We start from the raw sequence: 21,048 nt of genomic DNA, 5'->3' as shown, positions 1-21,048 counted from the left end.
TATTGAAGTTGTGACAAACACTATGTTATATTCATTCATGAAGGGTGTGGCTGCAATAAAACTGTCATCAAATATTGTGAATGAGTATGAAACAAGTTGTGTGTGAATTTATTAATGATAATTAGCACATGTCTGTGACATGAGGAATAAGCACACTGGGCGGCAACTCAGGAGCGCTGGTCACAGTCAGGTGCAGCTTGTTTGTGATGGTGAATCGACGTCAGAAGCTGCAGTACCTTCACCCGTCACTAGTTGGCACTTCAAGAACATCATGTAAACTTGTAGTAGGCACACAAACGCATCCAAAAAATGCAATGGGCAGGGATACACTAAATGATTATAATACAGCTGAGACTGAAGTCAATGACACACATAATTGACGAATGTACAACACATGATTGTCCAATGATTTATTTTCGCATCAGCCATGCTCCTATGATTATACATGCAGAATAATAAAGTCAAGTGTGCTACATCATAGTGACTGATTCTTATGTCCATTAAGTACAACCCTCTTGATTGGTACCACAGTCAATGGCAAATGTTAAAGTCATACCAGCAGAGCCAATAGACAGAAGTTTCTCTCAATGCTGTGCAGAAACAGAGCCTGACATGGTGGGGTGAGACGTGCATTAACATTGTATATTTATGTACCTAAAGAGTACATGTAGGCATCTACACATTTCACTTTCATTTATTCAGTGCAATTGCAAATGAATGAATCAAAATTCAATTCAACTAAGCTCTGAATTTCTTTCATGCCAAAAATCTAATATGATTCCAAAGACACCTCCCCTTTTTATTCTAAATTCTTTCATATCATATTTCCCACTTATATCCTGAGTCCCAACACCTTCAACTCAGATTTCATTTTCACAGCCCTTTTTTTGTCCAATGGTTCAGATACTGACTGTAAGGATGCTTACCCATGCAGGGTGCTTCTGTGTTTTGGCTCTGTCCCATTCAGTCCACAACTGCATGCAAGCTACATCAGTGTTGGAGACATGTTCTATGCATGTCATGTGAATCATAGATCTGGAAAGGCTGCAGTGAACAGTATGTAGTTATGTTTGTACTATATATGTGACAATGACATGAAAAGCTCTTATTTGCAACTGAACATTTCTCACTACCAACAAATCGTATCCTTTCTTTTGAGAAGTTCAGACAGTTTGTAATGATTGTGTTTTCCTTCTGGAATGGACAACATCCCTTTGGTGTGTTGTGTTTTGTCACATTAAGTAGGTTTCATAAAACCTTACCTATTACATGTAGCTCTAATGCAGTTTTGAGGTAAGTAAACACGTCCATCAATCTAAGCACAAAGATCTTTGAGAGAGGCTCACTGAAAGCCTGCTGTACACACAAAATAGCTCAATAAAGGTGTTCAATAAATATGAGAAGATATGATAACATTGACTAGCCTTCAATGTGAGAGTAAAAGCAGCAAACATGAAGAATATACATGTACATCTGTATCTTTTACAGTTGTTGACCCTTTGGCTATAGTTCACTAAAAGTGAAGTGTGTATGGTAACATTTCTTTAAAACTGAAGAAATACAGAATGTATTTTAGGTGATGAGCTGCCATTGCCTTATCTGGAGTATTCAATCTACTAAATGAAGCACACTGGTTGAACCTAGTTTAAAAATTTCTTGAATAGCTAAATTATACATTGATTTCATAAACTTGAATAAAAACAAACTTTTTAAGTTAACATAATACAACAGAAAATGAGAAGTTCACACACGGATATTTGATAAATAACCATTACCGACACACTAAAAATACACAATATTGTTTTTTCTCTAAAAATGCACACTATAGTACTGTTGTCTATCGTAACTTAAAAAGAAACATCAGTATTTAGTTCTAAAGTTTGTGTTAGTACATGTATGAATGGTATAAAATGTACATTTTTCAAACCTAATCATTTATTGTGCCCTAATCATATATAAGCTTAGCATAAATTTACTACGAAAATGTTTAAAATCATTACAAATAAGTTCAACTTAGAATTCAGTGTTCCTTCTACCATCTGTTTGCAAGAAGACAAATTGAAGAAGTTGGTTAGCATTTACATAATTTGTTAAATATGTACTGTATTTGCAACCAAGTGATTTGTTGTTTGAAATTTGAAGATTGAAGTTCACTGTCATCTATATCATATTTGTATGATCATTACTAAGATGGTAGACATATTGTCATTATGCATATTACGTAAGCAGCTACAATGTGAATTTTTGTGTAATCTGCAATGCGAGCAAATGTGACCAGCTAACACTATTAAGCATTGCAAACATTAAAGCTACTTCTTCTATCACGCATTGCAAAGTTGCCATTCATTGCATCTTTCATGGTCTATGATCTATGATCATGATAATCTGTTTTTCTAAAACCTTTAAGAAGACACCAATCTTAAGACATTTTACAGAACTGTAAAGTCAGTGATATCCAGTTAATCTAAAAGCCATCACAAATCTTTAAAATATCTCCCAATTCCATTCATGTTCTTTAAGTATTTAATGCCATACATGTATCTATGCCTCATTCAAACATGGTTCCCTTTTATATATATTAGTCTGTCTTCTGTGAGAACTTTAAATATTTGAAACTAGGTTGATGCGTCAACTCTTTGTAACCAGTGAGTGAAGTGAGTATAATCTCTTTCAAATAACCCTTACTTGCTTGAAGTAATTACAATCTAATTCTTTCAATAATAAATTCAATTTGAATACATCTATTAAAATCAACCATGTTGATTTTAGTTCTTAATAAATCAACTTGGAGACATCTGCATATACTAAGTAACCTAACCTATGAGTCGAGTATTCAACTCAGTTTCTGAATAGAACTTTAAGTACCTCCTATCAACTTTATCAATAAAATATTTCTCAGAGTAAAACTTCCTTGTGTAAGATAAACCTTGTGTAAGATAAAAATCTATCTCATAATTCAATCAATTAATCAATTAAAAGCTATCTACAGGTATCAATTAAGCAGTCTACAACAATTTGTGAGCTGACAATTCTTTTAATGGTAATGGTTATATGGTATTGACTAAAACATCTATTTCAACATCAAAAAGCGTTGATGGAAAAGATGATTATTGCTTGGAAGCAAAAGCCTTATACATGTGATTGCTGCATGGATGTCATCACTGCTTGGCTAACTGTTTCTGCAGTGTGTTTATAAATATCTTTCCTGCACCTTGTGAAGTTGTTTGAATGTGGGGAGTGGCAGCACATCTGCAGAATGTACTGCGCCTGCACAATACCCATAATTTTTCACGGTTTTCGTTGGATGTTTGGTCACCGTTGCATCAGAATTTTGCCTGTTGTAGACGGTATCTTTTCCAACACAACATTTGGAAATTTCGGACGGGATGTTTACCTCATATGCTCGAATACTATTATACGAGATGTTCTGCCAAAGTGCTATGCACAATACATTACGGGTTTTGCGCAGGTGCAGAACGTACTGCTGACGTGCTGGGAGCGAGTGTGATTAATCTCGGACTGTGTCGGTGGGAGTGGTGATGGGGTCAAACTCCTCGATGAGCACGTGCCAGCGCTCATGTCTGCGGTCGGGGTACTTCAGACAGTCAAACCAGTGCTTCAGGCGCTCCCCCTTAGACTGGACCCCCAGCTGTACAGCACCTGGAAGGGACAGGGAAAAATTTTGTAAATGAATCTGTGTCTGTATCTACCGATGTACATGTACATGTATAGCTGGTATAACTGCCCTTCGGCATAGCATACCAGCTTTGTAGCACGGCAGTAGCTACTAATACCACACCGAACGACCTGTTACACTCAATCTTTGCACATTAAATTGCAGGAGTTGTTTAAAGCTTTCTAGTGATGACGCCACAATTGTGCCTGGTGGCAATGAGTTTTTGAACACCTCAATTCTTGGTTGATACATGTAACTATCATATTTGAAGGCATGATTGTTTCTTATTCTTTTCTAGGCTGGTATCCAATGTATGTATGTGAGTAAGTGAATGGATGGATGAATGACTGAATGACTGAATGAAAATTATAGTTTAATGACAATAGCAAACGTGTGAGAAGACTGCCTTACCAATGAAGTCATTTGCCTTGCCATAGTCGTAGTCCCACACACTGATCTCCAGGGTCTTCTTGGCAAGCTCATTCAGCTTCACATCATACACAAATTCCTGTCAAGGAGGTAAACATTGCACTGTAGGTATGAAATACTTGCAGTGTTCCTAAACTTAACAATTTGTTACGTCTCGAAAATTCCTTAGTTTGCAATCCTTGTAATGTATGTTTTTCCTGATGAACCTGTATGAATTTTTTCTCACCTCATTGAATTCTGGATTGAGTGTTTTCTTCAGCATCCTTGTCTTGTGTTTAGTTGCCTTCTTGTAGTCTGGCTTGAGGTACCTATTAGAAATAAGGCAAAGCAGCATTATTATACATTTGTATCATTGTAGTTATGGTTTAAACATTTTGTTACCTCTATTATTATATTATATAATGCATTTGTTGCTTTGTGAAGAGGACTTCCACAATCATTGTGAAATAATACTCAAATTCAGACTCTACTACTGGATAAACTATGGAGATTGTGACAAAATCTTTCCTTTAATTGAGGGCACATACATGCGCATAGGAAACACAAGCCTGTCCTTGGTGCTGAACGCCATCTGCACATAAAATGCAAGGATAGCACACACAATGCATATAATAGAGAGGCAAATGTTTCCTCCTTACACTTTTACATAAGGGTCGGAGTATCCATTGGGGTCCATGGCTGCCAGGTGGGCACATCGCATGATCCCCACCACCAGCTGCTGCCGCTGCGAGCGGTACATCAGCGACAGCAGGATGCGACCGCGCTCGTACATCAGGTCGTCATCCTTCTCCAGCTGTCAATCAAACGGCAAGCATTTCAAAATGAAGTCATTATCAAGGACGCGATGTGCCATGAGGCACTTTGTCCTGTATTATGTAGATGTAGAAAATATGGCTAACATTTTTTTGCAAAAGCAAGACTTTTCAAGGCTCAACTCACACAAAGAGATTACGACAATTTTACTTGGTCTGACATAAATTGTGTGGCCTTAGAATGTTTTTCTGACATGCAATAAGGAAAAATATCCTAATACCACCCCATTCATTGTCTTTGTTTTCAAACAGCTCAAGTAATAAATAAATCTACATGTAGCAAGAGATGAAAACACGAACCTGTAACAAGAACATGAACCTGACTAATATTCATTTGCTGAAAGTTAGCAACAAAGTACAGACAAGTCAGACCAAGAACTAATGATTTAGAATTGATAAGGCCTTAAAAGGAAGATGTTCCTCACAGGCATCATCTTCTCCAGGAAGACGTTGAACTGTCTTGTCTGGTTGGGTTTGAGGCGCTTCAGTTGGACACGAGTCTCACCAATAAACTCATTGTGGCCAAACCTGTCCTCATCAAACACTGTGAGTCTGCAGGGTGGGAGAGAGTTATAACATCATGTAAGCAATGTGATATTGGCTGACTGTTGTTTGATATGATGATCATGATACAAAATTAATATACTGTACATCTCCATCTCTACAGCATGTAGTGCCCAGAATGCAGTATGCAATTGTGTATGGCTCCAGACAAATACACAGTTTTCCTAGCTCACCTGAGGGTCTTTCTAAGTATGTCATCATCACGCATGCCGTAGTAGGTAAGGGTCTCATTGAAGATGGGGTTCAGAGTCTTGTATGAGGTCTTTGTTCGGAGCTTGTTAGCCTGCAAAATGTTTTCCAAAATTAGTACAATTTCAATAAGTTTGATTCAGTGTAAATAAGTTTAAAGTTGAATCTATCTACTTGAAGTCATAGAATGATACTTTTTGATGTTATAGGTAAAGCATTGTCATATTTACACATGACATAATTTTATGTTATCTTAATCTACATTGTGTGTTTAGCAATGGGAAATAACTTTAACTAAAGCTGCATTCAAAGGAGACAATGTTTCTTACCTAAAATATTTATGGTTGATATTAAGGGAAGATTATGTATTTTGTTTCACAAGGACAAAGAATTTGTTACTCACACAATGGATAGGAAGTAGTGTGTGCAGAGAGTAGGTATAGAAACAACAGTGTTAGGATGTGCTACATATACACGTTAAGGGTTCCATAACTGTTTAACTTTTAAATGAGTATTTTCATCTTAAATTTAAATGAATAGTAAATTGTTAGCACCATTATAACATGATAGGAGGCAGTTATGAGTACTATGATCATAATATGATATTACATATACAATAGGCTAGCCTGATATGTGTCACATAAAATCTAATGTCTGTTACAAATGTGTAAGATTAGAGAGTATATTTTATACTACTACTATAATAGTCAAATGATTACATAAGAAGTGTGAAACAACGATATTACCATGATTATACTTCACTGTGCAGACAATGAGACCACCATGTTATTCAGAGAACAGACAGTGTCATTAAGAGCATACATAGCTGCTACACAGCGGTAGCTACTACACAATACATTATGTGTAATACTATGTGTATTGTACAAGGCAGAGACAAAAGAGACATTGATAGAATATGATGCTGAGCTTTATGAATCTTACAGGAACACTGAATAACACGTCAATGCCATTGTTTTGACCTCTGTCAATAACAGGTTAATGCAGCACAGAAAAGATGAGAAGTATAGAAAGAGCTGTAGCAATCATGTGCACAGACACCTACCATACTCTACACACAGTTCCATAGGAGAGAGTCAGCGTTAGAGCAGGGACAGATTCCAACATTTCAGAAACACATGAAAGAGCTGCAGTATATAGCATGCCACACTGACAGACAGACATTATGTACCTCACATTAAAATGTAACTTTACACCACATTTAAAACTGAATTATTTTATTGTTGTCCCCATCTTGCAAAGTCTTTGACCACTTCCAATCAATCTTTTTTTATTGCTGGACAATGTATAAGTTAACAAGAACTTGACCCAGTAAAATTAAGTAACCGTCAGTGTAGTAAATTTATAATTGATTAGTGAGTGTAATCTAATTCATGCCGTACCAATTGTACCCATATTTTTCATAATAGCAAAATGACATTTATCGTAAGTGTAAACGGTGAAATGTTATTTCGTGGTGGTGCTTGTTAGTTGATTGTGGTTGTCTAGTTTAGTCTAAGTTGCAGTTGTCAGACATAGACAGTTACCTTACTGGCTCCAGGAAGGAGATGTAACTTGACATAGGGGTCAGACATCCCATTGTGGTCCATGGGCTTGATACCCTGAAAATGATTTCACAACAACCATGTGAAATTCATGATATTCAACCAAGGACTAATCTAGAGATTTCTGCAAAATGTCAGTTATTGTTTTCTGGCATGATGACGTAATTGAATGGTATGTCATTGTTTATTGTTGCTGTTCAGAATCTGTTTTAATTTTTTGTGTAGAATATTTCTGCCAGTTGTTGAAGAGAAACTTAGCCAACCAATCCTGTTGCTTCTTGACTGTGAGCAGAGATGTGATTGGCTGATAAATTGCCTTCTAACAGTTGGGGGAGTATTTGATTGGCTGATGGCTGAATTTACATGTAGGTACCCAGGACTTAAAGTAGGCTGTAAGGCCGGGTCAGTTGCTATTGCATACTGTGTAACACAGATTGAAGAGACGATGGTTACATGTTCGCCCTATTGTTATGTTGCACCTACCCGTGCCCGGATGATGTTAACGTGAAGGGCAGCGTTGTGGGGATCGTACAGCATGGAGAACTCAATGGAGCCGAGAGTCGCTGTACGTGTTAATAAGGATAACAACATCCAGACATGTCATGCCACACTGTTAAGGAACTCACAGCATTCAAAAATATAAATCATTATATTATGGATAAATCTTGGTAACAGGTTCTGACTGTGTGACAATACATAACAATTTTGACAATTTTATCTAAAATGATATTGTCACAAAATTAGGACTTAGTACCAAGATTTATCCACAACAATTAATTTTAATTAATTAAAATTAAAAACAACATTATCATCTGTAAGTTTCAAAAATATGTTATTAAGTTAAACACTCCCTATTAGTTCAATCAGGGGAAAAGGATCATTGATATCTGATCCAGTAAGTCTTGTAAGTGTCAAAATTATGCTGTAACGGACGTTAGGATATATTGTAGATGGGATAAATACATGTAACTGTTGGAGTAAAATAGATGAATGTGATATAATGTCATTTTCTTGGTGACTGGATTTCTTGTACATTATAGTTTATACATTAGAAATTTTCTGTTAGCGTGTTAGGACAATGTATGATTGTGTGTTATACTCACTGTCTTCCTCCTCAAAGTCAGGACTGTACACGTCGTGTTCGTCCACGGGGAGCTGAGAATGTTGCGGAGGTCCCACATAAACTCCCGCATCATCATACTCGTCTTCATAATAGTCATCTTCCCGGCTCTGCCTCCATGTTACGCCGTCGGACCGGTCAGTCCGGATGCTGCTCTGAGAACGCATTGAGCTGTGTCGACTCAGGCCTGGGGAGGGGGGCATTGTGTCATGCGTTAGGGTGGGTTTACTTCATAGCCTGCTGTACTATTACCAATCATCTGGAGCTACATGTAAGTGTTTAAGTTAATGATTGTTCTGTTCTGAAACTATATAAGTGTTGGTTTCTGCTGCATCATTGGAGGCTGTATCAAAGCTGTCAGTATGTTTTTTCTTTATGAACAAGAATTGAGAAAAAAATCTTTATCCCACTAATAAAAGTTAGCAATGAGCAAAAAAAGGAATGCAAATAAACGGAAGCATCAACTGTATATATCATGCAAAATGATTGCTATTCAGACTAATATACATTCAGAATCTACAATTATATCATTATAACACACAAAATAGAGACATATTACAATTGATAATCATCAAACCATATAACAGTGTGTTAGGTAATCTATTCAATCATGCATTCAAGGTTATTAAATAGGTTGTTGTAAGACTTGATCAATTCATGTTACTACAACTATCAATTAAGAATGTTAAAATGAAGTTTAAAGCATTGCAAATGTTACCAGTAGCTCATATCAGCGCACAGACAATTAAGAATCCATTATGTTAGCTACCGTAGCTACACAAATTTCCCAGCTGTTAGGTACTTTCTAGTAATTTAAAACAAATTTAAAGTTAGTATATTTGTGAGAGTCATTCTTGTGTGATGATTGTGGGTGACAGTTTTGATACCTCCTGACGATCCCTTCTTTTCTTGGCTTTCCTGTATTGTCTGGATCTCTGCAAAAATGGTTTTCGGAGTCATTCTACTTTGTCAGAATACATAAAGGGCAGTGGGACTAGCACCTACATTTTCAAAGAGCTGTTAAAATTGTGAAAAATTTTTATTTTTGAGTCTCTTCAATACATACTGTTAACAATATCAACTGAAAAGTTGCTTCTCTCAAAATCTATCATGATTTATGATACAACATTAAGGATATTGCCCTATACAACTATAAGCTTTTGGTACTACATGTACATGCAGGCTATGCATAGTTTTAGGCATAGTACTGAGTGTCTCAAACAAACAATCTGTGGAATTATTAGGCAGTACTATGTCTAAAACCATAGCTTTAATATAATTATGTCTACATTGTTTCATTAATTCTAATGAGAAATTTTGGCAACACCTCAAGGATGGGCCTTTTTCACCACCAATTTCCAGGACCTTGAAGGCATGTTTTAAGCATAATGAACCCTCGCTATAGGTTAAACTGTGACTTACTGGGGCTTCCAGCGCTCAGTGCGTCCTCAGCAACATCTCCGTACATGCTCTCTGTGGCACTGTGCTGGTTGTAGGCTCCTGCGCTGGTGATGCTGGTTCGGCTATCGTAAAGCGGGTTGCTGTTATAGCTGCCGATGCTGGCCGAATCAGCATCTAAAGAAGCCAATACCAGCTGTGGTTTAGCATCATTTATTTCGCTGGAATCTTTTTTATTTGCCCGTACGTACTAGCTAGTTTGGGGGTCTTCAAAGGATGTCATCCCTAAAATTAAGTCAGTATGGCCTTATATATTTTTATAACCTAGAAAATTAGTGAAATATTGTCTGTAATTGAGAGCCTATGACTAGAGTTCAGTGGTGACATTAATTATAGTATTTGATATATGGAATTTTGTTTTTGATTCCATCCAAACAATATGAGATGCAGTGCAGCTCCTGCAGTTCTTACCTGACTCCACAGGAGGAGCCGTTGCTGCTGCTGCTGCTAATGCTGTGCCCCTGCCCCTCCCCCGGGGTTTGCGTCCCAGGCTGATCTCATCCTCTGAACTCTCATCTTCTTCTTCATCGCTGTACTCCGCTGATCCACCCTTACCTCCTGCAAGACACAAAGTTGTCTTGTAGCAGGATTAATCAATGTTCCATTTTATGAATATGGTTAGTGATGCTATGTCTGGAAAGAGTCAACTAAAGGAATCAATCATTTCTAACTCCAATTTTTCATAACCAAAGATCTGCAAAAAAAGGGAGAAATTCTATTGAATAACTCAGAAATACAGATCATTACAGGCCCAAATGTAAAATAAAATTGAAAATGTCTTTGCATAGACAGTGCCATATCATACCTTTTTCTGTAAACAATTACAGTATACGTTACTTACACTTGGTAACCTTGTATAGCTCCAAGCACACACACACTGACTGTAACAACCAAAGTTGCATACCTCGAGTTTTAGACCAGGTGTTATAAGACTTGCCGCCCCGAGCCTTGCGCCCACCGTACCCTCCTCGGGCGCCCTTGCCTCGAGAATCGTCCTTCTTCTGCTGCTCCGAAGGCAGGACATACTTAGGAAGCCCCTTAAAGAACCAGGCTCCTGAGCGTTTCCACATCTGTGGGAAAGAAAGAGTATTAAATAATCATCATCAGTATCAGCTTCATTCCTCCTCTTATCATAGATGCAAAATTCATCCTCCAATTTGTCATTTACAATATATTTTGTCTCAGTCTTGACAAATACTCCATAAAACAGCAATCAGAATCCACAGTAATAGTTAGTGATGAACTGTGCAAGCTACCCGTCTATTTCGCTTCACCCATTATGCAATCTATCACCAAGGGACAATATGCCATCCTCTATTCCTACTCTGTAACTGATTGTCTAATGCAGCTGATATAAGCTTAACAAGACATACCTCTCTACTCTCACTACAAATCTTGCACAGGTAACTTTGGCTGCCAAACTTTGTGGTGAGCTCTACTCCACACTTGGAACAAACATGCTGGAAAAAATGAGGATATTGTACAGTGTATTATTAGTCTATAAAATACTGCAAAGTACGAAAAGTATTATACTGGCTAATACAATGTAATGCAATGTACTTTGAAAGTAGCAAGAAATTGTAACTGTCTATAGTTACCACACAAGGGACTTGAGTGTTACTATTATAGAACATTACTGCACACAGGTGATCATTTTTGGGCTTATGAGGAACGTAATTCATAAGGAACTACCAAACAACCATCAACAAACCACAATGGCCTTTTGCAGAAGTACAAAACACAGGTTTGACAACTTTTAAAAGCTGGCAGGAGAGTGTAGTTGTACCTTTTTGCAGTCACAGCATGTGAGAGGTGAAGACCCCAGCATCCTGAAGGCATCCCCACACAGAACACACTGGGTTGTTCCATTGCCCTTGGCAGCTTTCTTCATGTTGTCTAATCTATCCACAAGGCAGCTAAAGAAAGGAAAGAAATAAAAGTGGAATGGGTAACAACTTCTTGAATATTCTAATGTTGTCAAACTGTAAATCTTTTTCTAAAATTTCAGAAGTTTCTTGGCATGTTGAAAGTAAGAAGTTTGCAGTATCTTCAAGTTCACGGCTGAAACAGCTTTATTAGTAATACAGTAATGCAGTAAACTTACAGAAGAACGAGAATAGGTTTGCAGTGTGATAGAAGGTCATTAAGAAAACAACAAACTTAAAAACAATGAGATTTCTAAATTTACAGTAATTTGACACCAAATTGACATAAAGTGACACCAAGCAGGTAGAATGGCAAAAGAGTATCCATTCTGAGTGTGCATAATTCATAAGTATGATATTGCCATCCAATGCGCTCTAGGTTCTAATAACAACAGTTCAGCACCAAGGACAGCACAGATGAGAATACATAGAATTTCCCTGTCACTATCTACATGGGAATGTTGTCACTAGAACTAACACCAGCTGAATTCTGTTTGTCCATTGCTGTTGCCTGAGTGGCCACCTCACCACCATGTACAGCACCAATGTCTCAGACTTACTTGCCCTACTGTAGCTCGTTGGATGCTGCAGTACTGCAAACGTATGCTAGATGGGGTTCATGCATTATTAGGTCAGCATCCCTTGGCTAAGGCTTTAAAATTCCTTGCACCAGTTTGCAAAAAACTGTATGTTTCTGCAAGGTTAGAATGTGTTACATATTTGTTTTAGTGGTAATACTATTATCACATATTATGAACACACATGCAACCCACTACAGAAGGAAAGTGAAAGAAAAATTCATTTTGCACGCCTGTTTCAATCAGTATTTTCCTGCAAAACTCTGACGACCTAGAAGTTAACTTGGAAGACGGTAAAAAAAACAACTTAAAATTTGTGAGAAAAAAATGTCCTTTAGAAATGTTACATTAACTTTTGAAACTAGCCCTACATGTACGTTTACTATACATTTCCATCAAGGTTAGTCCCATTAGCACTAATGTAGCAGGCTGGGAGCAGATGTCAGCTTGTCCGTCATCGTTTGTACGCTGGGAGAATCAACTACTTACGCAACAGCTCGGTCCAATTAACGGGTTTCAGTACAATTACTGCTGGACAAGTTGACAACTACACGTTACCAAGATTCATACACGCTTTTACCAAATTACAAACATGCAATCAGTATGGTATTAGTGAACACCCCTCAAGGATATAGCTAGAAAAAGGAAGGTCAAACATAGCATTAATGCAAATTGTGTCTCTCTGATCCGGAGAAAAGCCTTTTTGATGACCTGTCAATTTCCTGTTGCCGTAGCGATACCCTACGGTTGATTGAGCTGATTAGAATCGGGGCTATCTGGGTATTACAGACCCCTCGGCAGGTGATTTAGGAGTATTGACCAGTGCTTAGTGATACGAGACGTTATCCTCACTAACTCAGATGACATTCATCACTCTACTTTAACTACTGCCTTTTCCATATACCATCACAGTGTTCTCAACTGTATTAGATATATCATATAAGCAACAGCAGGTCGCATATTTGATGTATTTCTTGCAATCTAGTGAGTGCTTTTACAAAATGTATCATATTCTTGAAATTCAGTGTCTATTAGTAGTTACATGTTTGTACTGAGCTCATTAGAAACAGGGGATTTCATGTCCTTTCTGTGATATTATGTTTCCCTCCATGTTATGGAAATAGATTGTTCCTGTCTGCTTTTCTAGGCCAGTTCCTGGTAAAATATTTTTGAACAGACTTGGTTAACTTCATACTAAATGGGTGATCTTTTATTGCTCTTTCTCACAGATTGATCTTAAACGATTTCATCCACGGTCATGTGTTTTGGGTATTTTCCATCTCCTTTTTGATAATTTTTACCAATAACAATATCACATTTCATGCCCTAATTCTTTTGCATTATCCTTGTCCATATCATGGTAAAAAAATCTTACTAAGACGACAAGATTCAGACAATAATGGGGGGTAACTATCCAGCATTAGCTGGCAAATGTTGGCCTCATGCCAGTTGTAAAGTATATCATACACAATAATCTTGCACTCTGATCTGACCTTTAGACATATCACACGGCTAGAGTTAAAATACGGGAATCTCAAGTTCATGGCTGGCAAGTTCACCTTTTAGCGTAACCTCCTTAAATCTTTCCTGAGCCATCAATATCACTTAAAGTGCATTTTAACATCCACTTTGTCTGTCCTTCACAGAGAGCAAAGCCATTAAGCACGCCAGTTCCATTTGCCGGCCTCCTAAGGATTCGCATTAACTGATTAAGCGCACAAAAGAGAATACCTTTCAATTCCACATGCAGTCATCAAGCGATACACTTGTGTGAGGCATTTAATAGGATTAAAAGGAGTGGTTGGAGATTTCTTGAGATAATGTGGGCGCAACTGTGGCCCAAAATATACAGAGCCAGGCAGCTTTGTAATAAATCTTCGACTGCTTCCACAACTTGAATGCGATGGGAGGGCAGGAGGATGTGTTTTTGAAGTGCTGTGCAGATTTCTGGATGTATAAGCCAGCCCTATACTCACTGCAGCTTATAATATACTATTACAGTACTTCAATACAATAATTCCATCAGTGGTACTTAGAATTAAATCAATCAATGAACTATGATTGTGTTGTATATTGATCATGACAGCCTATATACACCTGTCTATTATCTATTTTTAAAGTGAGAGTTGCAAGCAAGAAAGAAATTTTTAACAAACTCCTCACTGAATTGTTATTTTAGGTCAATTGAATATTATACTAACTTCCTGTGATACCAATGCCAACTTTCAATGATTTCTAGATTGTGATGCTATATCCAAGGGTCAACTTTAACCTTTAGCCTGCTAAGTCAGCCATTTGGTATGAACTATTGGTCATGGTGTTAGACAGTGGGGAGAAGGTTAAGCCATCTTTTGGGGTACCTTGATGAAAAATAAGATTCATGTCATTGTACATTTCATGATTGAAAGCTGCCACTTGACTGATGGCTGATGCTACATGTGCATTCCCATTGCAACTTAACCCAACAAAACCAGAGTGTTTCTTTTCAACTCCATACAGCATCCATTTGCAAAGCCGTGGTCCACTGTTTATTGTGCTGCATCCATTCCCAAAGCCATGGTCCATTATTCATTGTGTCACTGACAAAAGGTAGTGGATGCTACCTGAAACGTATAGTACCTTGGATTTTGGATCATTTCCAAAATCATATCTAGTTGCAATGAGTAACTATTTTTTGGCGTACATTATTCGCTGTGCATGTTGAAAAGTTCTATGCAATGAATCTGTAATTATGTCTCCTCTGTGACAACCAGTGGAAGCTCTTCAGTGAGCTAATTCACTAAATGAACTTTTCCCCCGTTTCCCCCTTCCATATATGCAAACGTGACAGATGTGATGACGTACCCGACTCTTTCTTGCTCCATCTGCTCCATGAAGTCTGCCTTCTCCATGACCTTGCGGATGGCATCTTGTTCCTCCTTGCTCAGCGGCGGCTGCTTCTGAAACGACGTCAGCTTGTCCGTGTGGAAGGACCATCCTGCATTCAGTCTGAAAAATAATCATTTATTATAATTATATAACTTGTTACTGCAACAATATTTGAGTTTAAAATTGTCAAATTAACCTGAGTTGATTCTATAGTCTGACCTGAATTGAGCAGAGTCTTTATTCACTTTCTGTGGAAAGGTTCTGAATCAGCTAGGCCAATTGTACAATCATAACAGTACAGTCTATTTCTACAATTGTTGGCTGATTTCTACTGTGCCTGTTGGACGGTTCTTGGGTCCTGATGTCCTTTCATAAATTTGGATTTGACAGTGATGGTTTTCCATGGCAGGCTATTCTAGCCTGAGTGTCAGCCTTTTTTTAGCTTTTGTTGGCTCCCAGGCACGATCCATTACTTTTGGCCTGGTAGTGGATCGTGGGGAGCGGATGAAAGCTAAAAAGGCTGAAATGTCAACACTCAGGCTAAGACTGTTCATCTGGAGCCAGACGTGGTGTGTTTCGTCCCTCTCCATGTGCAGGACCTTCCTGTAGAGTAAGAAACTCTCCTGTTCCAGCCTGGTCTTCCTGTGGGTCCGCTCGGTTTCCCCGTATCACAGTGACAAGTGTCTGGTGGATGCCTGTCAGTTTTTGCCAAATTGTGTTCCTCAAGTCCGACATGCGGATGAGTGTTGCCATCGGGTTAATGAGCGAGTTTAGACATATCCCTGCAAGTACACCGTTCCTAGGGCAGACATCTGGAAGAATTTTGCAGACTGCAAAGAACAGGAGGGGTAGCAGCCAGCAGATGAATGCCACCACTACATGAACCATTACAGTCCTAGCCTTGTACACCCTTTCTTCATATTTCTTCTGAGCCTCCTCTTGTGCAGCGTTGTTTTGCCCAGGACCATTTTCTCCTGGTGCCTGAGGGTCCCTTGCAGCTACCTGTACAAGTCTTCTCTTTTCTCGTTCCCTGATTGCTAGATACACACTAATATTTGTGAACATCAGGATGATGCACAGCAAGAGCAGTATGGATGCACAAGTGATGATAAAGGACAGGGGGTACCATGAAATGCAGATCCCAGTGGTGAGGGTCTGCATGTGGAGACAGTTCCAGCCCATTATGGGTGAGAATGCAAGCAAGGCGCAGACAATCCATGAAACAGTCAGAGCTACACCTGCGCACAGTTTGGCACTGTCAGCGTGGATGTGGAAGAATTCAGGATGCATTACAGCAACATAGGCGTTAACTGACATCAGGGATAGAGCTGATGCTGATGTCATCTGACTAAATATGATTAAGTTGACATAAGTCATGATCAACTTGAAGGCTTTTACATTGAGTCCGACATGACCAACTATGCGATACAGAAGTCCGATGCCTGCGAAAACATCCGTGACAGCCAGATTTGCCAGGTAGATGTAGATGGGTCTGTGGAGTTCTCTTGTTCCAATGATTCCCAATAGCACAGGAGCATTACTGATGATGATGAGAAGTCCCATCAGCCAGAAGACAATGTCAATCTCTGTTCCCAAACTCACAAGGTCCTTGTGCATGGAGCAGGCTTCATCGGCTTGTGCAATGGAGACATTGTTCTGTAGATGCCACTTGTAGCAGGATATCAATCTGTCAAACTCAGGCACAGATTTCTCGGTGAGCGTCCACAGGTCGGAGCTGTTGTTGAACATGCTGGACCTGATTCTGGTCAGCTACAGTCTGAGGCAGGAGGTGGGTGGGGAGGTTCCCAAGCTGTGGACGGCTCTGCTTTTCGTTTGGTCAGACTGGACGGCTAGAGCAATGATACAGCTGCACTTGGTCACGGCGGGTTTGTTTCTAATGAGGGAAAGCGCAAAAGCAACTGCGATTGCTCAGTGAGACTCACGTAGAATGTTACCATGGGCAACACAGGATACTGACCTGTGCAATGTTGTATGTCTTGAAAAGAGTGCAATTATTCCAATATGATGGACTGTTACCAGGGATAACACTGCAAACTTAATGTCATAGTATTGTATGATGACATTGTGTCTATTATCATGTTGAGACATAGGCAACTAATGAGTCCCACACCAATATCCATGCAAATAATATGATTGTTAGTATCCTTTGAAACAGTGACTCAATGAAATATCATAATCTACGGCTAGCTTCATCAGGCCTGAAGAGGGCATTCAAGAAAGATCAATAACAGTAATTAGCCGGAGTTCCAGCCTGCTAGATACATGTATCTTGCACATCCTGCATTAAAGTGTCAATGACCGACAGGCAGATGGGTTTGCTACATCATGAGTTTTGCAAGAAGAATTTTCTTTTTCCTGTGTTAGTATTTGTATATTATGTGTCCTTGCATCGTTATGTACATGTATCAGTGGCAAGTGGCAGGATAGAGTTATGGGGGCTGGTTCCATACAACATGAATATGTTTGAATTTGTTTGAAACAGAGCAGTAGTTTTAGCTTGAAAGTTTATCTGTGTCGGTGTAATACATTATGACAAAAAGGCTAAAACTTTAAGTAAATTGGAACTTACCAAGTTGAACTGAACTGAACTGGACTTAAAGTTTTAGCTTTTTCGTCATGGAGCAGTTGTAGTTTGTTAGGCCATGTGAAGGTAAAGGCAATGTATCTCAAGCTTGTGTGAATAAGGTCACCTGTCTGTAACCAGGTCTATGGAAAAATAGGCGGTTTATTCTTACTAATACATTGTACAGTTTATTTTCCCCTTCCTGGAATAAGTAGTACTATCTATCATCAATGAGAAAGTCTCATATCTGACAGCAACATCTGTGCTAAGCCTTACACACATGGTATCCAAAGGGCAAAAGATTATCAGCTTTGTACACTTCAAAGCTCTGATAGACAGCTAGTGTGGTACACGAGTGCTGTATCAGCAGGAATAGGAGTAAAAGAGCTTATATGCACATGTGCATGTAGTCCAGAAAAATGGCAATGCTTTCAGTAAGATTAGATTGCACTACATGTACCAGTCAAACTTGAACTCTGCCCTACAAAGATCAGCTTTAATGTTTGACTTAAATTGGCTTAAATTGGAGATGATGAATGAGCACTGCTGTTTATGTCCCAGCTATGTAACAGAAAGTATCCTCTATGCAGAACACTGAACTTTTAACATTCCGTGAATAGTTTCATCAGGTTGGTAAGAGACTCTTTTTACACAACCAAGTGTTTTATTCACAGCCGACATGGTCACATCGGCTGTGAATAACTCCCAAACTTGTACACACTCAAGTTAGAGCAACTTTTACATGTTACTGTAATTATCTACCCTACAGTATCATTCAAAATTTCAAGTTGGGTGAGTGACAAAGCCTGGGATTTGAACTGACTCTTAATCCCCAGATTCAAAAAACAGGGCTACTCATCACAAACTTTATGACACAACTACGTATAGAATAAGGAAACCAATAATGCAATAATGCAGGAAGACAGGAACGTGGCAGGGGTCTTTTTCCTGAGTGACAATAGTGAGCCCGCCTTCCAGCTTTACTGTGATTCAGGGCATGGTGGCTTATTAGTTTTGTCCAACATGTATGGCCTGAAGTGATTGTGATACAAGCAATATTCCTCCCCGAAAGCAACTTCTCCTTTGATGTTCCCAAACTTATTATCTTTGAAAGTAAAGCTACGTCACTGTCGTTTATTAGAAGTTGGCAGCGACGTGACAGCGTCTAATAAAACGAAACGACTTATGGATGAAATGTTTTGGAGCGGTGCCTGAGAACTGGATGAAGTCTGTCAGATAAGTTACAACTTCTTCTGGTATCACAGCTCGCCACCTGGTGCCGTCAGACAAGACTCTCCCATATCTGACAGTTAAATGCCGAAGATATCCATGGTGGCAATCTTATTTATTAAAAGGAAACATTTTCAATGCATGAGTTTCCTCGGAATCTGTCTTTTTCTTAAATGCTATTAACACATAATCTATAGGACACATGACTAAATGTCACCTGGCCTGCTGTGGGTATGTTCTTCTATTATTATCCTTATACCTCTTGACATATCAAATTTAGATGAACACATCAAACACCCTTGCTTCTGAAAAGAGAGATTTTATCTGTTAAGAGCTCTTCAGTAACACTAGTGAATTATTCAACTTCTGAGATTCATCTAAATGGTGCATCTTGGGAAGGTTAACACTGTACAGATGAAATATGTTTCCCTTCTTAAAGTATCTCAAATTTTCCTTTTCTTAACCTGTTTTTTTTAGTAAATTTGATAATATTTGCCCTGTAAGGCTAGCACACCACACATCATGACCTCAGCATAATAGAATGACAAGATTTCTCCAATTGCAAACATTTTGTGGCCTAGCCTATTCCATACGCGTCCAAAGATATGTGGGAAATGGCTCTGCTTGGCGGCACATCACGTTATATTTCCTCATCCATTTTAATGTGGTCTATTAATGTGTTCTTGGTTGCTGTACATTGTACATCTATTTTAATGCTGTCTATTTACGTTCTTGGTTGCTGTACATCCATTTTAATGGTGTCTATTTCTGCTCATGCCTAGCCATATTCACAGGGAAAATGACAAGACAGATGGCTATAATAACGCTGCTTTGTCTGACGAATTTGCGGGTGATTTGTCAGGGTGCCGTGGTAAATTGGTTTCCAAGGAGGCTAGAAGGGAGAACATTGCTCACTTCATGATGAGGAGTCAGTGGGCTTCTGTTGTGTGATTGCAAAGCTGATGACTTCACCCTTAGAACATTTCCAGAAGGATTTACATGTAGATCATCAATCCATCATTTCATGGAATCTCGTTTCTAAGAACGAACAAAAACCTTCGCTATTCCATCATCTTGACAGACAAGATTTATGTATGATGTAAAAAAATTGAAATTAGGTCAAATCACACCAGGAGGTCAGCATAGTCAGAACTCTGATAAAGATATATGAAGAAATCATGCAAATTTAATAGCTAGATATTTCCCAGTTAGTTACAATGTGTTCCTTTTCGTATCGTAAACTAGCACCTAGATCCTTAAGTCTGATATTGTAGGATCTAATGCTTAGTATTACAAGTCAAATTCATGAAGGATAATCTTATTAGTCCAAAACATTCTTTCAAACAGAGACTATAAAGCAAAGATGACATATTCCCTCCACAAAAAGGATCATCAAGCCAAATGTTATAATTGGCTACAAGGATAACTGCTCTCCTACCATGGCAACAACGAATCAAATCCACATAAACAATACCTCACATCAGTTCATATTTTGAGTTGATCAATCATACAGGAAGGGAGCTCTTAGTCCATTACCTCATAAAATTATGATGTTATGATGATGGCTACATGGTTTTGACATGTAATTTGCCACATACAAAACCTCATGTTACAGTGGGCCTGTCCTGGTGCTGAATACTGATGGGCTGAACTTTCCCTGGTATTCACTATTATATAAATGTATTCTACATGTACACATTCAGATACAAATATAGCTGTCCCAGGTCTAGAATAGGCACAAAAAGCCCTGTCCTTGGTGCTGAATACAGAAACCATTTATTAACTTTCCCTATGTTAATTTCTTGTCATTGGCCTGTTCTGAATTCACATAAATAAAAAACACTGGTATATAACAAACACCCCTGATATATAGAATACATGCATACATGTATGGCCCTGTCTATATGGTGCTGACTATAGGTAAAGGGACCTTTCTCTAGTATTCAACACATGTCCTTTACACACACAAGTGCAGCTGTCCATGGTATACATGCCCTTTACAAACACAGGTGGAGCTGTCCTTGGTGCTGAATATAGGGAATTGTGTTAGTTT

General features: G+C 38.5%; 2 protein-coding genes across 5 annotated transcripts in view; both read right to left on the bottom strand.

Annotated features, from left to right (window-relative positions):
- Window positions 1–394: 394 nt before the first annotated feature.
- The window catches only part of LOC109466126 (rabphilin-3A-like), a 43,857-nt gene continuing 23,203 nt past the window's right edge, over window positions 395–21,048 (bottom strand). Inside the window, exons 3-19 of one of the 4 annotated variants that reach the window (XM_019763773.1) lie at window positions 15,158–15,301; window positions 11,597–11,726; window positions 11,184–11,270; window positions 10,715–10,880; window positions 10,222–10,368; window positions 9,775–9,927; window positions 9,240–9,287; window positions 8,336–8,539; window positions 7,716–7,795; window positions 7,215–7,289; window positions 6,734–6,739; window positions 5,655–5,755; window positions 5,343–5,469; window positions 4,744–4,898; window positions 4,332–4,413; window positions 4,088–4,184; window positions 395–3,660 (exon numbers count right to left, since the gene is read on the bottom strand). In XM_019763773.1, coding sequence (XP_019619332.1) covers window positions 3,509–3,660; window positions 4,088–4,184; window positions 4,332–4,413; window positions 4,744–4,898; window positions 5,343–5,469; window positions 5,655–5,755; window positions 6,734–6,739; window positions 7,215–7,289; window positions 7,716–7,795; window positions 8,336–8,539; window positions 9,240–9,287; window positions 9,775–9,927; window positions 10,222–10,368; window positions 10,715–10,880; window positions 11,184–11,270; window positions 11,597–11,726; window positions 15,158–15,301 — 1,954 coding nt within the window. In that variant the 3' untranslated portion in view covers window positions 395–3,508. Of the gene's footprint in view, window positions 3,661–4,087; window positions 4,185–4,331; window positions 4,414–4,743; window positions 4,899–5,342; window positions 5,470–5,654; window positions 5,765–6,733; window positions 6,740–7,214; window positions 7,290–7,715; window positions 7,796–8,335; window positions 8,540–9,239; window positions 9,288–9,774; window positions 9,928–10,221; window positions 10,369–10,714; window positions 10,881–11,183; window positions 11,271–11,596; window positions 11,727–15,157; window positions 15,302–21,048 lie in introns of all 4 variants that reach the window. The other 3 variants (XM_019763764.1, XM_019763781.1, XM_019763790.1) reach the window with 3 other exon arrangements.
- LOC109466156 (sphingosine 1-phosphate receptor 1-like) lies at window positions 15,657–16,966 on the bottom strand. Its single transcript, XM_019763813.1, has one exon. The coding sequence runs from the start codon at window positions 16,928–16,930 to the stop codon at window positions 15,722–15,724; it is 1,209 nt and encodes a 402-aa protein (XP_019619372.1). The 5' UTR covers window positions 16,931–16,966; the 3' UTR covers window positions 15,657–15,721.

Source organism: Branchiostoma belcheri, unplaced genomic scaffold, assembly GCF_001625305.1.
Source record: "Branchiostoma belcheri isolate BF01 breed outbred unplaced genomic scaffold, Haploidv18h27 scaffold1, whole genome shotgun sequence".
NCBI lineage: Eukaryota > Metazoa > Chordata > Leptocardii > Amphioxiformes > Branchiostomatidae > Branchiostoma > Branchiostoma belcheri.
Note: the sequence above shows the minus strand (reverse complement) of the source record. Positions and strands in the feature narration are given on the sequence as shown.

Excerpts from the sequence above, each read along its gene's own strand:
- LOC109466156 (XM_019763813.1), bottom strand. The coding sequence starts at position 16,930 with ATGTTCAACAACAGCTCCGACCTGTGGACGCTCACCGAGAAATCTGTG.